This window comes from Stegostoma tigrinum, chromosome 31 (genome assembly GCF_030684315.1).
Source record: "Stegostoma tigrinum isolate sSteTig4 chromosome 31, sSteTig4.hap1, whole genome shotgun sequence".
Taxonomy (NCBI): Eukaryota; Metazoa; Chordata; class Chondrichthyes; order Orectolobiformes; family Stegostomatidae; genus Stegostoma; species Stegostoma tigrinum.
This window is the reverse complement of record NC_081384.1, coordinates 12,617,835-12,635,448: the sequence shown is the minus strand read 5'-3', so window position 1 is coordinate 12,635,448 and position 17,614 is coordinate 12,617,835. Positions and strand designations below refer to the sequence as shown.

General features: G+C 45.4%; 1 protein-coding gene across 5 annotated transcripts in view; it reads right to left on the bottom strand.

Moving 5' to 3' along the window:
- LOC125466101 (NGFI-A-binding protein 1-like) overlaps positions 1 to 17,614 on the bottom strand; it is a 59,123-nt gene that overhangs the window by 11,249 nt on the left and 30,260 nt on the right. For 2 of the 5 annotated variants that reach the window (XM_048560239.2, XM_048560241.2), the window contains 4 exons: positions 9,459 to 9,592; positions 5,572 to 5,692; positions 1,906 to 2,025; positions 967 to 1,144 (listed from right to left, as the gene is read on the bottom strand). In XM_048560239.2, the coding sequence (XP_048416196.1) occupies positions 967 to 1,144; positions 1,906 to 2,025; positions 5,572 to 5,692; positions 9,459 to 9,592 (553 nt within the window). The remainder of the gene's footprint in view (positions 1 to 966; positions 1,145 to 1,905; positions 2,026 to 5,571; positions 5,693 to 9,458; positions 9,593 to 17,614) is intronic. The other 3 variants (XM_048560240.2, XM_048560242.2, XM_059638792.1) reach the window with 2 other exon arrangements.

The following is a 17,614-nucleotide window of genomic DNA, read 5'->3' as shown; positions in this document are numbered from 1 at the left end:
TAAGATAAATCCCATGGTGTTAGGGGCAAGGTAGTAGCATAGATAGAAGATTGGCTGACTGGCAGATGACAGAGAGTGGGGTTAAAGGGGTCTTTTGCAGCCAGAGGCTGAAGGGATCCATGTTGGGACCACACCTATTCATTTATACATCAATAATTTGGGCAATGGAACTGAAGGCATTGTTGCTGAGTTTGTGGACGATATAAAGATACATATATAGACAAGTAGTATTGAGGAGAAGAAGAACTTGGACAAGCTAGGAGGGTGGGCAAAGAAGTGTCAGATGGAATACAATGTGGGAAAGTGTGAAAGTATGAGGTAGCAAGAATAGAGGCATAGACTATTTTTGAAACGGGGAAAATTTTCAGGAATCTGAACTACAAAGACACTTGGGAGAAGTGGTTCAGTACTCTTTTAGGGTTAACATGCAGGTTCAGTTAGCAGTTAGGAAGGCAGATACAGTGTTAGCCTTCATTTTAAGAGGGCTAGAATACAACAGCAGAAATGTATTGCTAAGGATGCATAATGCTGTAGTCAGTCGATGTTTGGAATATTGTGAGCAGTTCTTGTATATGAGGAGCAGTTGGAGACTCTAGGTCTGTATTTGACGGAGTTAGAAGGATGAAGGGGATCTGATTGAAACTTACAGAATACTGACATGCCTGGATTGAGCGGACTTGGGAAGATGCTTCCACTAGTAGGAGAGACTAGAACGTGAGGGCACAGCCTCAGAGTGAAGGGAAAACCCTTTAGAAGCGAGATGAGGAGGAATTTCTTCAGGTGCTGATCTGCAGTCAAACAGCTGGCTCAGAGTGAGGTATAGCAGGCCACGAGCCTGCTTCTTGTTAAACTGTGCAGAGCCCTGGAGGTTCCAGAGCTCCCCCAGCTCAAAGATAGCTTTGTCAGAAATGTTCTGCCGCAGCGTCCACAGGACTGAAAGGGCAATATTGAGGAAAGATAACTCACCATCGCCACTTCCTTCTGACATCCCGCCATCCTCCTCTTCCACGGGCTGCATCCCAAGCAGGGACAGGCTGCGAGCCTTTGCTGAGAAATATTTATCGCTACGTTTCTGCTTCTTGATGAGGTCATTCTGCTCCTGCATCAGCGAGAGCTGTTCTGTGGTGACCTTCTCCAGTTCTAGCTGTGAGGTTCAGAAGGAAGGCGAGAGAGTGAGAGAGAGCAAGTATGAGAGAGAGACGGAGTTAATGCAAAACAAAAACAATCAGGCTAAAGGCAAAAGAAATAAACATGCAGAATATAGTCTTTGTATTGCGGAGCATGGGCACAGCATCATCACGGGGGCTTGATATTGTCACTCCTCCCCAGAAAGCCAGTTGATGAAGGATACAACTGGAGCTAATCCTCAGACATAGCTATCATTCTGAGAAAAAGGGCTATTTGGTCAAAATGTTTTGTCTTGCACTGGTCTGAACAATAGCAAGAATGCCAGATCTCAAGTGATCACAACAATTTATACTGCCAGAGAAATCGGCACTGATTGGTCGGCGAGTCAACCCTGATTGTTTTCCAGGTTGCAAAGGTAAAAGCAACAAGGAATGACAGACTCCCCAAGCCCCTAGGTATTTCCAAAAATTGGCACAAGGTTGGAACACATTTGCTTTTGTTTGCAGAGAATGAATCCCTGCATATATGCCATTTGCAACATGGATAAATGAGTCGTGTTACAAAACTCAACTGTTTAACTTAAACTGCCAAACAGTGTAGCTATTACTGTACTCAGAACTGTCGGCAGCGCTGCCCAATCACAAGATCACATCTAACACTAAACCAGTGGTTTAACCAATGCGAGAAAGAGTACATAAACCTCTAAGCTGGTCCCAATAAGGTTCTGTGGCACCAGGTAAGTATTTTACATTGCAAGATTGCAGAAGAAAAGGTCACCTGTAATTCATGGACCTCAGCCACATTGTGACTGAGCTCCTCCTGGATAATCTTGGATTTCAGAGTTTCCTGTTTCTGGTAAATGCCAGCCAGTATGGCCTGAATCTCAAGCAGTCGTTCCTACAATATAGAGAGAGAGAGAGAGAGATAAACAAAACACATGAGCTCCCTTTGGCAGCACGTAGGGCGACTTATATCAGAATACTGCCAATCTATCAGTGCTGTGGCTGTCCCTGCATGTGGTTTACAAAAGGAAGGCATGACAAAAAATGAATGACATTGTCAGACATTAGCCAACATCCTCGCAAACTGTGATCTCCTCTCAAACAAACAATGCCATTTGAAAATAAGTCCCAAAGAAGCTGGCTCAATATCCATAAGAATGTGAGGAAGAGGAACAGGAATCAAACCCTGAAGCCTGTTTCAACAATCGATAAGATCACAGTTGACCCACTTTTACCATCTCTACCCTCTAACCCTTGACTCCATGGTCAATCAATAACCTGTCCAACTCAACCTCAAATATATGCAAGGACCGAGCCTCCAGTGCTTTCTGGAGAATTCTAAACACTGATGAGCCTCTGAGTGAAGAGATTCCTTCTCATCTCCATCTTAAATAGGAGATGCCTTATTCTAAAACTACATCCTCTGGTTATAGATCACTTCTTTAAGAGGATTGCCCTGCCCATATCCAACCTGTCGAACCCCCTCACAATTTTATATGTCTCAATAAGATCATCTCTCATTCTCCTAAATTCCAATGGGTATAGGCCCAACCTGCTCAATTCTTCCTCATAATTCAAACCCATTTCTCCCCAGAATTAGATGAGTGAATCTTCTCTGAACTGCCTCTGGGGTAAATGATGTCCTCCTGAAGTAAGAAGATCAATAGTCCCTTAAGGGATATGGGGCAAAGGTAGGAACACAGTAATACAAAACAAATAACTGTGGATGCCGTGTTTTTTTTCCAAACACTTTCTTAGGGGCAGGAACAGGCAGAAGCAATGGGTCTGTCGTCTTTGGGGATTTTGGGGAGGGGAGTAAAATCAGGCATCACGAGTGGGGAATGTCTCCACATGAGACGAGGTTGGTGTTAGGTCACTGATAAGCCACAGACTTGATGAATGACAGACCAAGCTCAAGGGGCTGAATGGCCTACTCCTGTTCCTCTGTTGATCTAAGCTGGCAGTGAAATACCAGAGTCTAAGCCAGGTCTATACCAGCTGATCTGAGCCAGAACAGAGCATGACAATGGCTCCCCCATCACTGGCTGATCTGATGCAGGAACAGACCATCAAGCTCCCTGCTCCTGATCATCAATCTGTGGCATTCCCTCATAAGGTGCCAGCGTGGGGCTGGGAGGTCATGACACAAGTTGACTTTGGCTGTCTTGAGGTTTCATGTGAGGTGCAAAAGGACTGGAAGTGCCCAGAGAATATTAGCCCCGGAACCCAGAGTTTCTAAATCAGCAAAGTCCTGCTCAATAGTAATTTGCATCAAAAGGAAGAGGAAATTCACTCAAAGTGTTCCTTTCAAAATGTGAGTAAGCACGTTATGAAGCTGTAGCAGAACTATTAAGATCCTAGAGTACAAAAGACAAAGATATAAAGCTAAACCTGGATTGGATTGCATTGGTATAGAAAGGCCAGCTAGAGGGTACAGGAGAGATTTATTCTGATGGTACCAGAAATGAGAGGCATGAATTAGGAGGAGAGGTCACTACGACCGAGGAAGTTAACTGGAGGTTGGAAGGTGATGTTTAAAGTTCTGACATGAACAGAGAAAGATTATTCCCACTGATCTGCAAAGTGCTCACCCAAAGGCAAGTTAAACTTGCTGCTGTATCAGAACTGAAGGATTTTGGAAGTGCTGCACTGTCTGATGTGCCAACATTGAGATGACAGCAATGTCCCTGTCTGACTGTATGTAGAAGATGTATACCTCACAGCAAACTATCCAGCGTTAACTGTCCACTAACCAAACAGCATTGAAGTAGCTATATTAGGAACTGCAGATGCCAGAGAATCTGAGATAACATGGTGTAGAGCTGGATGAACACAGCGGGCCAAGCAGCATCAGAGGCGCAGGAAGGCTCATGTTTCAGGCCTCGACCCTTCTTCAGAAATGGGGGAGGGGAAGGGGGTTCTGAAAAAAATAGGGAGAGAGGAGGAGGTGAATAGAAGATGGATAGAGGAGAAAATAGATGGAGAGGAGACAGACAGATCAAAGAGGCGGGGTTAGAGCCAGTAAAGGTGAATGTAGGTGGGGCCTTTACTGTCTCTAACCCCGCCTCTTTGACCTGTCTGTCTCCTCTCCACCTATTTTCTCCTCTATCCATCTTCAATCCATCTCTCCCTCTCTCCCAATTTATTTCAGAATCCCCTTCCCCTCCCCCATTTCTGAAGAAAGGTCTAGGCCCGAAACGTCAGCCTTCCTGCTCCTCTGATGCTGCTTGGCCTGCTGTGTTCATCCTTGTTATCACAGCATTGAAGCAGACGTACTGGTTAGTAATCTTGTTTGTTGTTTATGGATTCCTGCCTATTGGCAAGTGCGTTTCCAGATTTGACTGTAAAACCAGCTTTGTATTTCAAAGGCAGATCATTAGCTGTGAAGGGAATTAGGGTCCCTGTGGCACATTGGTAATGTTCCTACCTCTGAGCCAGGAGACCTGGGTTCAAGTCCCACCTGCTATAGAGGCATATAATGACATCTCTGAACAGGTTGATTAGGAAAATATCTAGCAGTGAATAAAAGCTGCAGTATAATTGTAAGTTGTGAGGGTTGGGGTAGGGGGTAGGAATTAAGAAATGAGCTCCAGCCCTTGAGCCAAGACTGTTAAGAATTCATCTCAAAATCCTTCACTGCCTCTGCCCTAAGCAGCTACCTTCCTGACCTTTGATCCAATGACATGTATCAAGAGAAAACATCCATAGAATGTGCCAGTTCAGCTTCCTTCTCCATATGGTGAAGTGTGACTACTTTAAAGCACAAACACAAAGCGGTTGCACAACTTGAGTGCATGACGGCACGAAAGTTAAGGCTGACCTTCCCCCTACCCAACATGCAGGAAGGACATACTAGCGCTGGAGCGTGTCCAGTGGAGATTCCCTGGAATGGTAGGTTTAACGTATGATGAATGGCTAAGGATCCTGGGATTGTACTCATTAGAGTTCAGAAGGTTGAGGGGAGATCTAATAGAAACTTACAAGATAATGTCTGGTTTAGAAGGGGTGGACACTAGGAAGTTGTTTCCGTTAGGCGGGGAGACTAGGACCCGTGGGCACAGCCTTAAAATTAGAGGGGGTAAATTTAAAATGGAAAAGAGACGACATTTCTTTTCCCAGAGAGTGGTAGGCTTGTGGAATTCATTGCCACGGAGCGCAGTGGAGGCTGGGACATTGGATGCCTTCAGGGCAGAAATCGACAAATTCTTCATCTCAGAAGGAATCAAGGGCTACGGGGAGAGTGCAGAGAAGTGGAGTTGAAATGCCCATCAACCATGATTTAAATGGCGGAGTGGAATTGATGGGCCGAATGGCCTTACTTCCACTCCTATGTCTTATGGTCTTATGCTCCAGCAGGGAGCCACTGGGCAGTGACTGGAGAGAGAGTAATCTCTCTCACTGCAGGTTCATCACTGGGAACTGAACAGCAAGCGAGCCTCACCTGTCTCTTCAGCTTCATCAGTTCCGCTTGCACAGTGCGTGTGTGAACTTCGTCACGCAGGAACTGTCCATTGGGATCCAGCCTTGGCCTTTTTGGAATTGGTGCATCTGCAAACTTGGATCTATACAAAACATTGCAAATTACCCTAATCATTATGGAAACAATCCAACAAACCTCACCTTCTTTGTTGCTGAAAAAGGAGGCATGTTGTCACAGCTATACCCCGTACGCTTATTTGGACAAATGCAAGGATACCAAATTTCAAAAAATCACAACAATTTTTGCTCCAGCATCATTGGGTCCCTGATTCTCAGTGAATCAGCAACCTTTCCTTCATTCAGAACCAATTGCTCTTGCAGTATAAATTGTTGTGATTGTTTGAGATTTGGCATTCTTGCATTTGTCCTGATCAGTGAAAGATGGAAAGCTTTGACAAGATCCCTCTCCTTTCAACAATATCCAGGTTCTGTACCCACTGGTGATGGTTTAGACAGTTTCCTGCTTTAGGATCCAGTGGGATTGCCAACTCTGCGGAAGAATATTTTCTGGGAGTTTTCACCTCAGGACCTCCCACTTCTTCCAAAGACACACCCCTCCCCAGGCCATGCTCACATTCCTAGCCAATTGGATACTGAAACAAAACCTCAATACAGTATTCACTCAGATGGTACAGGACTGTCAGCCAGACAGCTGTGATTTCTAAGCTCCAATAATTTTTTAAAAACCACACAAGTAAAAAACCACAGTTTGATGAGATATTGTTCAACTTTCTCAGGACTTTTCTCTCACTTTGATCCATGGGACCAAACCCAATTCGTGGAAACTCCGCGCTACGTTTGGCAATCCCAGAATCCTTCTCCTCAAATATTCACATCACACAATGAATTTACTGATAGTTGTTAATTATTTCTAAAAAGCTAACATACAGTAATTTACAGGAAGTGGTTTCACCAAGCCGGTGCCATCTTGATGATTGACATTTGTCAGAAATGGGAAGTCCCTTCATGGACATAGATAGTCACTGGCCTGGCTCAGTGCAGTCATTCTCCCCAGTCAGATCACCATGGATACGTCTCCCTCTCCTACTCAAAAGACTTGGCCATTCAATGCCATGCCGATGGAATGCTGCTTTGCCAGAGCCGCTGTCCCTTTGACAAAATGTTACAGCAAAGAAAGAAGAAACAAAGAATGTGAAACAGAAACAGAGTGTTGGAAATACTCAGCAGGTCAGCAGCATCTGTGGAGGGAGATTCTGGTGAGAGGTCACTGAGCTGAAACATTAACTTTGCTCCTCTCACCACAGGTTACTTTAAAATTTATTCATTTGGGGGGACGGTGTCTGTCAAGGTCAGCACTTGCTGCCCATCCCTAATTGCCCCGTGAACGGTGTGACTGCTGGACCATGTCAGAGGGCAGTTGAGAGTCACCCAAATCATTGGGGACCAAACAGAGGCCAGCTAGAGACATAGTCATATGACATGGAAACCCACCCTTCATTCCAACTCGTCCACGCTGACCAAGTTTCTCAAACCAAACCCGTCCCACTTGCCTATGTTTGGCCCCCATGCCCCTCTAAACCTTTCCTATTCATGTACCTGTCCAAATGCCTTTTAAATGTTTTAACTGTACCTGCATCTTCCACTCCATCTGGCAGTGTTTTTTCTCCTTTATTCGTTAACACGAAGAGGGCATTGCTGGTTAGACAACATTTATTGCCCATCCCTAATTGCCCACAGCACAGTTAAGAGTCAACCACATTGCTGTGGGTCTGGAGTCACGTGTAGGCCAGACCAGGTAAGGATGGCAGTTTCCTTCCCTAAAAGGCATCAGTGAATCAGATGGATTTTTCTGACAATCAACATATGGATTCATGGTCATCATTAGATTCTTATTTATTGAATTCAACTTGCAACATTTGCCGTGGCAGGATTCGTACCCAGCTCTCCAGAATGTTATCTGGTCTCTGGGTTAACAGTCCAGTGATACTACCACTAGGCCACTGCCTCCTCATTCCACACACAAACCACCCTTGGAGGGAAAAGGTTGGCCATTCAGGTCCCTTTTAAATCTTCTTCGCTCACCTTAAAAACATGCCCCTCATGGATTTGAAATCATGCCCCCCCCCCACCCTAAGGAAAAGACCTTTGCTGTTCACCTTGTCAATGCCCCTCATGATTTTATAAACCTCTATAATTTCACCCCTCAAACTCCTATGCCCCAGTGGAAAAAGTCCGAGTCGATCCAGCATCTCCTTATATTCAAACCCTCCAGTCCTGGCAAGATCCTGATAATTCTTTTTCTGAACCCTCTCCAGTTTAATAATATCCTTCCTATAGCAGGATGGCCAGACTGTGGCCTCACCAATGTCCTGTACAACCTCAACATGATGCTGCACCTCCTTTACTCAGTGAAGTGAGGAATGAAGGTAAGCATGCTAAATACCTTCTTAACCACCCTGTCTACATGTAACATAAATTTCAAGGAACCATGCACATGAACCCCTGGGTCTCTCGGTTCTACAACATTACCCAGACCCCAACCATAACTGAATAAGTCCTGCTCTTGTTTGTTCTACCAAAATGCAATACCTCACACTTATCCGATATAAACTCCATTTGCCACTCCTCAGTCCATTGATCCAATTAATCAAGATCCCTTTGTAATCTCAGATAACCTTCTTCACTATTCACTATACCATCAATCCTGGTGTCATCTGCAAACTTACTAACCATGCTATTCTCATCTACATCATTTATATAACTGACAAACAAAAGTGATCGCTGTGGAACACTGCTGGTAACGGGCCTCCAGTCCGAAAAACAATCCTCCTCCACCACCCCCTGTCTCCTACCATCAAACCAATTTTGTATCCAGTTGGAAAGCTCACACCTAGAATCTTTTGATCTAACTTTACTAATCAATCTGCGATGCAGAACCTTTTCAAAGACTTTAATAGAGTCCATGTAGATAATGTCTACCACTCTGCCGTCATCCATCTTTTTGGTTACATCCTCAAAATACTCAATCAAGTTTGTTAGATACAAATTCCCTTGCACAAAGCCATGCTGACTATCTCTAATTAGTCTTCGCCTCTCCAAATGCACGTAAATCCTATTTCTCAGAATCTTTCCTAACAACTTACCCACCATTAACGTCAAACTTACAAACTACTGTTCCCAGGCTTCTCCTTAACAGCCTTTCATAATTAAAGGGACATAAGCCTCCCTCCAGTCCTCCAGCACCTCACTCTGACATCTGCAATGCAGCAGGAGTGGCGATACCCCCCCCACTTTATTCATCCTTCCTCAGCCCAGAGGGGCAGCAGCACAGACTCAAAGGGCCAAACAGCCTCGCTCTGTGCCATACAGGGTCGCCATGGTGTCCAATTCTGCCAAGGCAATGTCAGCCAGGGCCAGAATCTTGCACAGCATCATCCCAACTTGGGCTCCCATCGCTCCACTGTTCCCTCGGGGACATCAGGTCAAAATCTTAGAACGGCCCAGCTGGCCATTCCTTCACTGCAGCGGTACACCTTCCCTGGGGCAATTAGGGGCAAGCAGTAAAAGTTCTGACCAAGGGATCCTCACATTCTCAGAATTAACTGGAAAAGCATCGTGTTCAATCGCTTTACCCTGTAACCACATCACATTGAATTCTGCTTTGTTGCTCAAGTCTTTTCACCAGAAAACAATTTCTTGCTATGTTCCTGTCACTCAGTGGTGCTGTGACATTAAAAATGTTGCCAGAATCACAGCCCTTTCAGAGTTAACCACAAGCTGTGAGCTTTCATTGGTTAACCCTGGTGGTGTCAGGTTCTGTGGTCTGTATCTGGGGGCTGGGAGAGGTGGCGGGGGGTGGCCCTGACTGGGTTAAACCACCTTCCCTACCTGGAATACCTGTGACTGTATTTGTACCCGGAGTCTCGGACCACTTGTCGGGCTAGCGGGAAAAGTTCATCGCGTCTGGCAAGCAGGGTGGTGTCGATCAGGCAGAGCTGGGCAGCCGCTTCATTGACCATTACCTGCCAGAAAGAAAAGACAAATCAAACTGTTAAAGCTGGGCTCGCTGCTTCAACTCGGAAGGAGCTGGGACAAAAGCTCAATGGCGCACCAATGCATCATTCCACACTTTGGGAATCAGACACCAATCAGAGCACGGGTTCCCCAATCCAATTCACTTTCAACACAGGGACCTGGATCTCCTCGCCAGTAGAGCCTATTCTGGGTGGTTTTGTTTGAATCCCACCACAGCCAGTAGTGAAATGTGAATTCAATTAAAATCTGGAATAAAGAGCTGACCTAATGGCAACCACCATCAGCTGTGATTAGAAACAAAACCCATCTGATCCATTAATGTCCTTCAGCAAATGAAATCTGCCAGTCCTATCAAAATTATGAAGACATGGTTGCACAGCAACCAAGATTTGGGAACTCAATATCCAAGGGTTTTCTCATGGTCCAGAAGAACAGGCAAAAAAGGAAGAGGATTGATCAGTGCAGCGATGAGACATGATTTAGGTGCAACAGTTTGTAATGTGGAATCAGATGGAGTGGAAATAAGGAATGGTGAATGAAAGATGTCTTGGCCGTAAATTGCCTTTTTTAAAAATTCATTAACGGGATAAGGATATCGCTGGCTAGGCAGCATTTATTGCCCATCCCTAATTGCCCACAGTGCAGTTAAGAGTCAACCGCATTACTGTGGGTCTGGAGTCACACATAGGCCAGACCAGGTAAGGATGGCAGATTCCTTCCCGAAAGGACACTAGTGAACCAGATGGATTTTTCTGATGAGCTACAATGGATTCGTGGTCATCATTACACTCTTAATTCCAGATATTTACCGAATTGCAATTCCACCATCGCCGTGGCGGGAGTTGAACCAGAGACAGAACATTACCCAAGTCTCTGGATTAACAGAGTCTACAGGCCCTCTCAGGAGGGCAAGGTATAAATCGGGAAATAATGGAGGTTTGTCAAGGTGATTTTAATCTGCATACTAACCAGGCAAATCAGATGGGCAAGAGTAATACAGAAGACAAACTTGAAGAGTCCATCAGGGATTGTTTCTTAGGGCAATAGTTTACAGAACGTACCTGGGAACAGGCTGCTTTAGATACAGTAATGTGTAACAATGTCGGATTAATAAATAACCTCAAAGCTAAGGATCCTTCAGGGATCACAAGACCACAACATGGTTGAACTTCAAATTCAGTTTGAAGGAGAGAAACTCAAGTCTCAAACTATTGTGCTCAACTTAAATAAAACTGGGAAATGGCAGATCATTTAAACTAATGTTTTGAATTGGTCTTCACAGTGGAGGACACTACAAGCATCCCAAAGATATCAGATGAGCAACGTATAAATAACAGAGAAGATCTTCTAACAATCTCGGTCAGGGCGGACAAAGTATTTGACAAACTAATGGGCCTGAAGGCAGACCAGGAACCAGGATCCAGTGGCCTGCATCGGAGGGTGTTAAAAGAAGTCGCTGCAGAGATTGTGGAGGGATTGGATGAAATAACCAAGAACTCACTGGATTCCAATAAGGTTCCACTGGATCAGAAAACTGCTAATATGACACCATTGTTCAAGAAAGGAGGCGACAGACAGCAAGAAAGTATGAGATAACAAGGAGTAGATCTGGATGAACACAGCGGGCCAAGGAGCATCAAAGGAGCAGGAAGGCTGACATTTCGGGCCTAGACCCTTCTTCACACACCATCTGAAGAAGGGTCTATGCCCGAAACATCAGCCTTCCTCCTCCTCTGACGCTGCTTGGCCTGCTGTGTTCATCCATCTCTACATCTTGTTATCTCAGATTCTCCAGCATCTGCAGTTCCTACTATCTCTTAAGCAAGAAAGTATGGGCCAGTTAGGCTAATGTCGGTCATTGGTAGTCCATTCATAGGGAAGGCATAGCAGGACATTTGGAAAAGATTTCCACAATTAAACAGAGTCAACAGGTTTTGGTGAAAGGAAACATGTCTGACAAATTTTCTACAGGTCTTTGAGGATGTAACAAGCAGAATTGATAAAGGGGGACCAGTAGATGTACTGTATGTGGATTTCTAGGAGATCTTTAAAAAGGTGCCACATAAAATATTTTTGCACAAGTTAGGAATTCACCACATGGGGTAATGGATTAGCACGGATTGAGGTTTGGTTAACACACAGGATTAACGAATCTTCTTTCAGGTTGGAATAATGCATCTAGTGGAGCGCCACAGGGATCAGTTCTAGGGCCTCGCTCACTCACATACTACCTACATTAATGACTCGGAGGAAGGATCAGAATGTATTGTATCCAATTTGCAGCTGATTCAAAAATAGGTGGGAGGGCATGTTGTGGTGAGGCCATAAAGAATCTGCAAGGGGGCTAGAAATAGGTTGAGTGAGAAGGCAAAAACTTGGCAGATGGAGTTTAATGTAGGAAAATGTGAAGCTCTGAAGAAGGGTCAGAAGACCCAAAATGTTAATTCTGTTTCTGTCTCCACAGGTGCTACCAGACCTGCTGAGTTTTTCCAGCAATGTTTGGTGAAATTTTGCTACAACTACACAAGGCATTGATCAGGCTGCACCTGAAGCACTGTGTGCAGTTTTGGTCCCCATATTTAAGCAAGGATGTCCTAGCATTGAAGGCAGTCCAAAAGAGAACCCCTAGGCTGAGACTCGGGACTAAGAGGTTAACTTATTAAGAACAGTTAAACAGGACCGGCCTTTATTCATCAGCGTTTAAAAGACTAAGGGGTGGCCTTCTTGAAATATACAAGATGCTGAGGGGCAGATATTGAGAAGATGTTTCAGTGTTCACAGCATAGTTACAGAATAAGGGGGCACTATTTAAAGCTGAGAGACAAAGAAATGTCTTCTTCCAAGGTTGATGAATATTTGGAAATCTCTACCTCAGAGAGTTGTGGAGGCTAGATACATGAGAGTATTTAAGGAGGTCATTTTTTGAACCATCAGGAAGTTGTTGGCATGAAAGCGGAGTTGAGGCCTCGGGTATTTTAGCTATGATCTTGTCGAATTTCAGGGACAGACATGAGGGACTGAATGGCCTACACTTGTGTTCTTATCTTACCCAGTCTAGTCTACTTACTACTCCAGAGCAACAGCAACAAGGTTGTCTTTCAACCTCTTTCTGCGCGATAGATGTGGCCCACAGCTCATAAATGAATAAAATAACAATCCCCACTCCTCACTGCCAACACTGGGAGAGATTGTGACACTGAACACTGGTGTAAAACCAGTGGGAGGTAGTAACAATACAGCTGCTGAAAATGAAACGGAGAGGGCTGTAAACCCAGCTGCTTGATTCACTATCCATTCTACATCATCACTAATGGTTCACTAGTGTCCTTTAGGGAAGGAAACTTGCAACCTCACCTGGTCTGGTCTACATGTGACTCCAGACCCACAACAATGTGGCTGACTCTGAACAGCCCTCTGGGCAATTAGGGATGGGCAATAAATGCTGTCCGGTCAACGATGCTCTCATCCTGTTGAGAATAAAGACCCTGAGCCCTGATCAAGCCCTCTCATGCCGCAAACGGGTTCCGCTGGTGTTCCCAAGAGCCTTACTAAACTGTCACACTTCACATCTGAGCCACAATTACGTGTTTACAGAATAGTCCGTCATGGTTAATTTTCCCCAATAATTCAACTAGGATCATCCTCTGAAGAGGAACAATTTGCAAGGCTATGGGGAAAAAACAGGGGAGTGAGGGTCAAAGAATTACTCCATCAGTAGGGACATGACCACCCGATTGGGCTCCTTCTGCGCTGTAACTGTTCCCTGACTCTGCAACTGTTTTATCCTTTATGTTTCAGAGATAATGGGAACTGCAGATGCTGGAGATTCCAAGATAATAAAATGTGAGGCTGGATGAACACAGCAGGCCAAGCAGCATCTCAGGAGCACAAAAGCTGACGTTTCGGGCCTAGACCCTTCATCAGACCCTTCTCTCTGATGAAGGGTCTAGGCCCGAAACGTCAGCTTTTGTGCTCCTGAGATGCTGCTTGGCCTGCTGTGTTCATCCAGCCTCACATTTTATTATCCTTTATGTTTGTTTTGTTGCTACTTCTGCCCCGTCTGTATCTGACATCCAAACGCACGATACAATCGGTGAAAGGCCCAGAGGAAAAGGCTGCAGTGATCTATAGGGAGATGTCTCAGCCAAGCTGTTCGGGCAGGTAGTGATGTGAGGGAGGCAGCTCAAGAGGTTTAAAGTACAGGAGCAGGGGATGTGTTGATGCAGTTATTCAGGGCCTTGGTGAGACCACACCTGGAATAGTGTGTGCAGTTTTGGTCTCCCTTTCTGAGGAAGGACACACTTGCTCTCGAGTGATTGACTAGGTTGGGATTGTTTCATTAGAGTTCAGATCAACGAGGGGGGCATCTCACAGAGACATATAAAATTCTAAAAGGACTACATAGGTAGATGCAGGGGTCACAGTTTGAGGAGTCAGCGTAGATCATTTAGGACGGAGATGAGAAGGCACTTCTTCATCCAAAGAGGGTGAGCCTGTGGAACCCATTACCACAGAAAGTAATTAATGCCAAAACATTGAATGTATTCAAGAGGCGATTGGATACAGCATTTGGGGTGAATGGGGTCAAAGGTTACGGGGAGAAAGCAGGATTTAGCTGTTGAGTTGGAGAATCAGTCATAATCGTGATGAATGGCAAAGCAGTCTCAAAGGGCTGAATGGCCTCCTCCTGCTCCCATCTTCTTTGTTTCTCAGTTGGGAAACCTGGAGCCATTCATTCATGTTAATAAAATGTGAGGCTGGATGAACACAGCAGGCCAAGCAGCATCTCAGGAGCACAAAAGCTGACGTTTCGGGCCTAGACCCTTCATCAGAGAGGGGGATGGGGGGAGGGAACTGGAATAAATAGGGAGAGAGGGGGAGGCGGACCGAAGATGGAGAGTAAAGAAGATAGGTGGAGAGGGTGTAGGTGGGGAGGTAGGGAGGGGATAGGTCAGTCCAGGGAAGACGGACAGGTCAAGGAGGTGGGATGAGGTTAGTAGGTAGCTGGGGGTGCGGCTTGGGGTGGGAGGAAGGGATGGGTGAGAGGAAGAACCGGTTAGGGAGGCAGAGACAGGTTGGACTGGTTTTGGGATGCAATGGGTAGAGGGGAAGAGCTGGGCTGGTTGTGTGGTGCAGTGGGGGGAGGGGATGAACTGGGCTGGTTGAGGGATGCAGTGGGGGAAGGGGAGATTTTGAAACTGGTGAAGTCCACATTGATACCATATTTCCCCCCACTGCACCACACAACCAGCCCAGCTCTTCCCCTCTACCCACTGCATCCCAAAACCAGTCCAACCTGTCTCTGCCTCCCTAACCGGTTCTTCCTCTCACCCATCCCTTCCTCCCACCCCAAGCCGCACCCCCAGCTACCTACTAACCTCATCCCACCTCCTTGACCTGTCCGTCTTCCCTGGACTGACCTATCCCCTCCCTACCTCCCCACCTACACCCTCTCCACCTATCTTCTTTACTCTCCATCTTCGGTCCGCCTCCCCCTCTCTCCCTATTTATTCCAGTTCCCTCCCCCCATCCCCCTCTCTGATGAAGGGTCTAGGCCCGAAACGTCAGCTTTTGTGCTCCTGAGATGCTGCTTGGCCTGCTGTGTTCATCCAGCCTCACATTTTATTATCTTGGAATCTCCAGCATCTGCAGTTCCCATTATCTCTGATGCCATTCATTCATGTGTTGTGGGAGTTTCTGCTGCAAGTGATCACGTCTAATAGGTCAGAATCAAGGGGTTACAACATTGCAGGTGCTCCTGCAGCCTGAACCCTGACCCAACAACTACAGCTAACATTTATATAGCACCTCGAATGCAACTGAATGTCCCAAGCTGCTTCAGAGGAGCAAAATGGAACAAAAACAAGACAGAGTCAATAAAGACGGAGATACTAAATCAAATGACCAAATGCTTGGTCAAAGAGGCAGTTTTGTTTAAAAGAGTGCCTTAAAAGGGAAAGTGAGGTACTGACACAGAGAGGTGGAGGCAGGGGTTTCCAGAGAACAGTGCAAGGCAGCTAAAGCTATAGCCACCAAAGGTGCAGCAGTGAAAACGCACAAGGTCAGAACTACAGCAGTGCAGGATTCTCCAAGGATTGTGCAGCCACGGGAGATTATCGAGATAGGGAGGAGCAAGGCCAACTCAGGGACTACAAAACAAGGACAAAAATTTAAAAACCTAGATGTGAAAATCTAGTCCATTGAGGAGGTGCTAGAAGACAAGGACAGTCAATCTCACCTCTCGCTCTAGAATTCAGCTCTTTTGTCCATATTTGGACCAAGGCTGTAATAAAGTCAGGAACTGAAGAGGTCCTGAACACAAATTGAGTGTCAGTGGGCAAGTTATTCATTTGTAAATGACACTTGAAAACACAATTGAGGGTCCCTTCCATCACTTTGCCGATGATTGAGATTGGGGCAGTGATTGGCTAGGCTTGGTTTGGTTTTGTGTACAGGACATACCTGGACAATTTTCCACATTGTCTGGTAGACGCCAGTGTTGTACCTATACTTTAACAGCCTGAAGAAGGTGAATTTAGTTCTGGAGCTCAAGTTTCCAGTACTACCACCACCGGAAAGTTGTCAGGGCCCACAGCCTTTGTCTCTGTGTCTCTGACATTTCTTGATATCACATGCAGAGAATTGAATTGCTTCAGCCCTGTCTTTTGTGCTGATGTGCTGGGCTCCCCAGCAGTGAGATGGGGATACTTGTGCGCCTCCTCCTCCAAAGAGTTGTTTAACTGTCCATCACCATTTACAACTGCATGAGGCAGTACTGCAGAGCCGAGATCTGATCCACTGGGACGTGAGATCACTAGACCTATTTATTGCCTGTTGCTTACACTGTTTGGCACATAAGGAGTCCTAGGGTGGAGATTCACCAGGGTTGATACCACATTTGTAGATATGCCTGGGCCTGTTCCTTGCAAGTCTGCATGCACTCTTCACTGAAGCAGTTCCCAATTTGATGATGACCGTAGAGTGGGAGATGTGCTGGGCCATGAGGTTACAGATTGTGGTTAAATTCAGTTCTGCTGTGAATGATGGCCCACTGCACATGATGGAACCCTGGTTTTAAATTGCTCCAGTCTGATACCTATCCCATAAGCTAAGTGCCATATGACACAGTAGAGGCTATCCCTATTGTGCAGAGAGCCAGTCCAGTCACTGTGGGATGAACGGCCTCCTTTTTGATACCTATCCCATGTAACATACTGACAGTGCCACACGGCACAATGGAGGCTATCCCTAATGTGCAGAGAGCCAGCACTGACACTATGGGATGAATGGCCTCCTTTTGTGGAGTAACTAATTTCCGATCTCTCATGACTCTGATCTCACTGAGATATGATTCTGCCCAAAAATACCACAAATTCAACAGAGTTAAACAATCACAAATTTTAAATGCACAGCCAATAAAGTGATAGCCTAAAAGAAATCATTTACAAGCATAATTATTTAGTAACATCTGCAGTGCTAAGATTGGCAGACCTATGGTTTGTGTTTGGCTGTAACCTGAGGGAAAACGTTGTAATTCTGATCAGACATTCGACATGGAAGCATTCTGATAGCTCCAATTGTTCACTCTCCAGGCTCACACTTTCTAAACCAAACGAAGCATTTCCAGAGAGCATCAACACAGAAAAACTCAAACATTTACTCGAAAGAAAAGGTTCACTGCTGTTGAGATTATCGACCACGAAGGTCAGGCTAGCACTCAGCTGGGCGGGGAATGATTGGACATGAGAAACATTTTCACAAGAGTCTGACATGTGTAATTTATCTCCTCAAAACAACAGGGTTTATCTGACTGAGAAAATTATTTAGTTTGGCTTTGTTAAAGGACAAGGTTGACTGTTAATATTTGACACTCACCCAGGGTCAGTTAAAACAAACTTTAATTAGATTGAAAGCATATTCATTCCTGCACATACCAGAGTGTACACTGTCCACTTTTGGAAGCAACTAGAGAAAGAAAGCATGAGTTAACATCTGGAGTCAAAAGTGAC